The sequence below is a fragment of the Ciconia boyciana genome, chromosome 1, assembly GCF_034638445.1.
Source record: "Ciconia boyciana chromosome 1, ASM3463844v1, whole genome shotgun sequence".
Lineage (NCBI taxonomy): Eukaryota > Metazoa > Chordata > Aves > Ciconiiformes > Ciconiidae > Ciconia > Ciconia boyciana.
This window is the reverse complement of record NC_132934.1, coordinates 153,650,008-153,656,544: the sequence shown is the minus strand read 5'-3', so window position 1 is coordinate 153,656,544 and position 6,537 is coordinate 153,650,008. Positions and strand designations below refer to the sequence as shown.

Here is a 6,537-nt window from a genome sequence, read left to right as displayed (position 1 = left end):
CTACCCCACCAGTGGGCTCCAGACTCTGGATCCGAGGAAACTTGTTTCTTGCAGCCCTGTCTTGGTTACCTAAGCTGAGGAGACAGCAAGGAGCTCAGAAACATCCCTGTGATGATCATGCTCAGCACTGAGCTGTTGTCAACTGTTACCGGCTCATCAAGTGAACTTCCGTCCCTTCAGAAACGCTCTATGCAGTGCACCAAGCAGCGTAGGCACCTCGTGCAGGTTCTCTAATGGAAAAAGGGAATAGATATTGCAGGTTTTAACCTGTAGGAGTAATTACCTGCTTCTATGAAGAAATGACACAATTATGTGAAAAATATATTGCGGTATTTGGATGAAAGAAACTACTGAAAGTATTAAAAGAAAGAAAACTTTAAAAAGCAATTTTCTGCATAATTCCAAAATTTGCTTTCATTCAAAATCTGGGTAAGAAGCAATGTGACTAAAGACATTGGATTGATTGAATGGCATTGTTTGACTAAAAGTGGAATAAGTTGTAAAGATATTACAAAATTTGAATATTCCATAGACTCTTTGAAAACGGAATGGCTAGACAGAGAAGTAGCCTAAAAATCAACTAAAACAATTTCCTATTTCAGCTTCACAATCTGTGTATTTTGACATTATCACTTTATGTTCATGAATTAGGTTCCTCTATGTTTTTTGTAATAAACTATTTCCCTAAAGAGTGATATGTACACAGAATATTATTTTAATATGTAATTGTTCATGTCAATAACCAGATAAGAAAGTAGTTTTGTGTTAACTCATGCAGAATTTCTAATTTTGAGAAAAATTCCTGTCGTTTCATAGCTCTCTAAATTTTTTTCCCTTTCAGTTTCAGTGATAATTTCTTGAAAGTGAAATGTATCTATAAAACCCTATGTTACAGAAGTGTTATGTCTGTAAAGAGGAGCATGAAAATGGGAGGTGCTGCAAAATTAATATAAATTATTAGTAGTAACCGAGATGAAGAAAATTGGGTTTTAGACCAACATCACTTTAGAGTTTGAATAGCAACATTAGCTTGACCACACTGCACTTACTGCACATTAAATTCTACATTTTGCAATCTAACCAGTAATAAAAAATGCTGAACATATATAATGCATCTAAATTAAAGGTGACCTGTAAGGAATCAGTCACATGTCCTTTCTCTTAACATTTATGTGATGATCTCAAATAGCGTAATCTCTATTTTTTCCGCATATGTTAGTTGTATTGGAAATTCAGGTACTTTTTAGGTTAGATTTTATGGTGTCCAGAGAACTACTGAACTGTGACAACAAAAAAATCAAAGGAACAAAAATTGCCTAGTTTTGGCCATGAGCTAGGTGATAAAGGACAGCTTACGTGATTGCTGCTGAAGAAGGGAATGGATTTTCATAAGTATAAAAAGCTTTTGATTTTGTTTGCTTTTGTTAAAATTAACTTTTTAAGTAAAATATTGACTTTTATGAAATTAATAAGTTCCAATTAATTTTGGAGAAAGTATTTAGCTTAGAGTCTTAGTTTTATGTTAAGTTGTACAGAGTAGTACACAAATTATCCAAGACTACCCACAAGATTCTTGCAAACTTGAGTGAGTCCTTTGGTATGAATGGCATGAAAACACAACAGTTGAAGAAAATGAAGGCCTTTAAATGTGTTATTTCACATATCTTTAAAAAAATGGAATAAAGATACGCTCCTACTTCTCTGTGCACATTTTGCTTATCCCTTCACCTACGACAAGTAATTTCTACTGTTTGCAGGCTTATTAGGGCTGTAATGTTTGGGCTTCAGTCGCTGGGAAGAGATCTCCTTAACTGGTTTTGCTGCGCTTTACAAGCAGGGGGAAGCTTCCACCTGTTCCACGTCCAGACACAACGCTGCGCCTCACCGCCGTTGTCTCTCTCAAACACTGCCCTTCCTCGGACGCCCGGACGTAAAGGAACACGCGCAGCGCTGTGCGAAGGAGATTTTGCCTTTAATACAATTTTGACCTGCCGCGTGGTACCGGTAAGAGTCATTGAAACGTATCTGCGGTCTAACAAGAGGCACGTCGTATGCCGAGGAACAACGGCCCGCCAAAGCAGAGGGAGCGTCCCCTCAACCGGGGCACCGACGGGAAGGCGCCTCACGCCCCGGCGGTGCCCGGGTCCCGCGGCGGGCTCGGCGCCGGCGGGCCGCCAACACCTCCGCCCCGGAGCTCCCCGGAAGGGCGCGGCGGCCGCTCCCTGTTGTTCTCTGTCCCTTCACCTTCCCCTCGCGTGGGGCGCCCGCCTCGCTTCTCCCACCCCGCGTCCCGCTCCGCCGCGACTCGCGGCACACAGCGGGGCCGGGGGGGAGCACCGGGGGCAGGTGAAGGCGAAAGGAGGCTTCTAAATGCTTTTCTCCTCTCGACAAGCTTTGTGCCCCCCCTCCGCTCGCCCCCAGGCCAGCCCCCGGCGCGGGCGACCGCCACCGTGGAGCCGTTAACCGCTGTTGGCGGCGGCGGGCACGAGAACACGCCACTCCCGCAGCCGCGCGCGACGCCTGTGTGTGGAAAAGAAGGGGGAGGGGGTACCAGGCACGCGCATGCCCGCCCGCCCCGCGTGACGTGCGCTGCCGGAGCCGCCCGGCGAGATCAAAGCGGGAGCGGCGCGAGCCGAGCTGGGGCTGGGCCGGTACCGGGCGGGTCCGCGTGCGTGAGGGGGAGCGGCGCGGGGGCGGCCCCCCACCCCCCCGCCCGATAAAGCCCTGGGCGGTCCGCGCGGGGCGGGCAGAGTCAGCGGGGGCGGGAGCCAGGCGAGCCCTTCACGGGAGCCGGTCGACTCGGCAGCGGTTGCCGGCGGTTTTCCTTCCCGTCTCCCCTCCGCGAAAGTGTTGTGGCGGCGGCGACGCCGGGGGGGTATGAGGGGCCGCGGGGCGTCGCGCCGCAGCGGCGGCGTCGAGCACATGGCATAGCCGGGGACGGGGGCGAGCGCCGGGCCGGGGTAACAGCGGTCTGGCGGGCCGAGCGCGGTTCCCCGCATGTGGAAAGTGAGTCGAGCCAGGGAGCCCGGCGGCACCGGCGAGCACCCGGCGGCGCGGTCCTGAGTGCCCGGGCAGCGGTGGCCGCCCGCCCGCCATGGATTGCAGTCTCCTCCGGACCCTCGTGAGCCGATATGTGAGTACCGCCGGCTGGGCCCGTCCCGGCGGGGGCCCCGCTAGTCCAGGAGCCGCCCCTGAGGAAGACTTCTCCGGAGCTTCCCCTCAAAGTGCAGCTCTTATCCCAACGGGTGGGAGAGCCCCCGCCGCCCGGTGAGGCAGAGGGGAAGCTGCGAGGCTGCAAACAACGGGGAGTCGTGCGAGTCTCTGCGGGGTAGCTGCACCGCGCTGTGGCCCCAGGCTTGCAGCAGGGGCTCGGTTCGGAGTTTGGCGGTCCCGTGACTCGCACAGCGGCCAGGGGAGCCTTGGGGGCCGCTGCACGTGATTTCCTCTGGAAACGGAGGATGCAGCGGTTGTGAATGGGCTCCCTGCAGCCCTCTCCCCCTGTAGCTGGCTGCGGGGCTCTCCTTCGCTAGACCAGAACGGTTTGGCCTAAGTTCAAAGGACTGTAATTTACAGTGTGCTGAGATACGTAGTTATCAGGGCAGATAAAACCTCTAGGGTTTGTTGTCGTCCCGTCCCCCCCTCCCCCGTTACATTGTTTCAGTCAAGCTGCGTTTTGTGGGATCGTCCAATTTAAATACGCTGACGAATGGTCGGAATAGTCCCAAGTTTTTGTAGACGTGCGTGGTAAGATTCAAATGCACTAAACGTGGTGTACTTTGGTGAGAGTTATCTTGCTTGTTGGTCAGCATGTTTTCCCCCGCTCGTACCGCCTGAAAGAGCAAATCAGTAGTGCATCGGAATGGATTCAAGTGTAGGTTGAGGTGCGTCAGTGAGTGCGAATCAGGTTTCATTCAACCCCTAACAAACGTTCAGGATAATGGTTTTAGTAAATTGTCGGAATGCCAGTAAGTGCGGGGTTACATGATACAAGGGTATAGACCTGTACCAGGAAACTGCAAACTTCTGCTTTTGGTGTAGAGGAAATTTAAAAAAGATGGGGAGAGATAGTTGGGATTTCCAAATACATACAGCTTTTTCTCCCATGCAGAAAGTACTGTAAGTGAGGAAACTTTAATGCTCTGACCAAGCAAAAGTAAATACACTTAGTTTTGTGCATGTCAAGAGCTATTGCCACATAATGCAGACTGAAGTCTTTCTTCTTTAAGTACAAGTGAAGAAAAATAGCAGAGGTGAGAAATCACTGGTTTTTTTTTTCTGTTTACAATAGGGTATTATGTGGGATGAGGAGAGAATGGAGAGGTGAGTACTGAGAGCAGTTATGTGTGTATGGATCCTTAGAAAGTGGCCCTGAGGGAAGGAGGAGAATACTCAAAATATAATGAGTTATAAGACAAGCAGTAGTCTCTGTGGATATGCAAAGCTCAAGGGACTGTGCTGAGCTCTGTTTGGAAGCAGGCAGGATCAGTTTGGGTGTAGTGATCTGTCAGTGCTGATCTAACTGTCAGATTCAGGTTAAGATTTTTTTTTGGTGTGTGTTTGTGTGCTCACATCTGGAGCCTGTACAAATAGCACATTCATTGTGCACAGAGTGTACTGTGGTCTTTTAAATCTCTTCTGCATGACATTGTTGCTAACCTCTCTTTCAAAGTAGGCTTAAGCATCAAATATGAAAGAAGCAGGCTTGAGGGTAACTAGTTATTTTAAAAGTAAGTAGTTATTTTAAAAGATTAAGATGTACATGAGAAGACAGTATGTTGAAAATAAGGCACTTGAGCTTTTAAGTTGTGGACTGTCATCACCTTCCTGCACTGCTGATGAGAGTGCAGTCTAAAAGCTAAATGAAACATTATTATATCCCATGTGAGGAAGTGTTCCTATTTCCTAGATCACGCTACTTTCTGTGCTGTATGTATACTAATAGGCTATGTCTAGATAATTGCCCAGCTGTTCCAGGCTGCCTTGTATATTTTCACCTATTTCTTCTTGCTCTTTTGCATTCCTTCAGTTTCTTAATTTTGAGTCCTTTCTTCCAAGGAAAGATCATTTTGAAAAAAGCTGCTGTAAGTAAATTTGTGTTCATTTCAGTAAGGCCATTAAGGTCTGGCAAGCTGATGCCTGTGTGTGTTGTGTGTTTTCTTTTTGTTTTTTTATCTCCATGGTTCAACTATTTTTGTACAGCTACAGCAGTAGAAATGAAAATTAATAGTTTGAATGCTGGGCCTGAAACTGACTGCTGTACATGAGTAGCACATGCACATGTCAGCAGTATTGCTCCGTAGTTGTTCGCCCAAGCTCTACACGCACCAGCTATGCCTCACAAGTGTGGATGTGCTTGCCTCTTTCCAAGGTGCTTTTTAATAAGGAAGACAAGGCAGTGACAATTCTGCAGGAGAGTCAGAGAGGATAGGTATGTCTTGTGCTTATATCAAAGTAAGCTCAAGCCCGGGTTTAGTTAAAATCTGTACAGAAACTATTCAATGATCAAGGTCTTAGAACTATGAATTTTTGTTCTGCAAATTGTGTCCTGGACTTGTTCAGCTGCAAGTCCTTCCCAGAGCAGGCTGGTCTCTGGATTATCCTGAGAACCCTGGCTGATGCAGGCTGGAGATATTGTTGAGGTAGCTGGGAGCTCTTACCAGTGGCATGGTATGATCTTGGGATAACAAACAGTTGCTATGTGTTGTACTAATGGAGACTTCTAATAGGATGGTTTCCAAGAGTTCTGCATCATTTCTTTTCTTTCCCCATACTATATGTTGTAGGACACAAAGGCATAAGTTAATACTAGAGCTCTTGTCCTGATTGTGAAGGTCCCCCCATTCCCCTTTCCCTTACTGTTGCTGCAGTCACTGTGCTGGAGCAATGCAAAATAGCACATATCTCCAAGGCCCTGTGGAAGCATAACGATGACTGGGTGCTGTCAGTTCAAGTTGAAGTCAGTTTCCTGGTTAGCATTTCCAAGTATCTGTCTGCTGTTTCACCTGCATTGAGTGTTGTCTTCATATCTTCCAGGCATTGGAACAGTTCAGTGACATGGGTTGAATAAGATACATGTTCAGCATGCTAGTCATATTGTAGTTCATACCTCTTCACCAAGAGATGGTGTAGCCTCTTAGAAGGACAGGCAGCGATGACTTTCTCTTACTAAATTTCTAATTTGGCATTCTGTTGTTCTGCCTCTTGATATCCATCCTGCAAGTTTCTTTTTTGTTTTCACTTCAGCTCTTATTTCCCTTTACCATTACTGCAGCCATACACAATTTACAGGACTGTTGGTAAAGAATAACTTTCTGTACAAAAGGTGCTTGTTTCACTGCAGCGCAGCTGACATGAAGTTCAGTGTCGTATTCTAAATGCTTCATGATCCTTCAAGCTGAAATACAGCAATGTAACTTTTCTTAATTTTGTCTAATGAGTTTATATATTTTACTGCTTCAAACTGTGTGAGCTATAGTAGAGGTATCTTTAAGTAACAAAATAGAAAATCTTTATATACAGCTTTTCCGCTACATGGAA

General features: G+C 46.9%; 1 protein-coding gene across 3 annotated transcripts in view; it reads left to right on the top strand.

Annotated features, from left to right (window-relative positions):
• The first annotated feature begins 2,580 nt into the window (after positions 1-2,580).
• Positions 2,581-6,537, top strand: part of ATP11A (ATPase phospholipid transporting 11A) — a 131,873-nt gene continuing 127,916 nt past the window's right edge. For all 3 annotated transcript variants that reach the window (XM_072849852.1, XM_072849851.1, XM_072849853.1), the window contains exon 1: positions 2,581-3,133. In XM_072849852.1, coding sequence (XP_072705953.1) covers positions 3,095-3,133 — 39 coding nt within the window. In that variant the 5' untranslated portion in view covers positions 2,581-3,094. The remainder of the gene's footprint in view (positions 3,134-6,537) is intronic.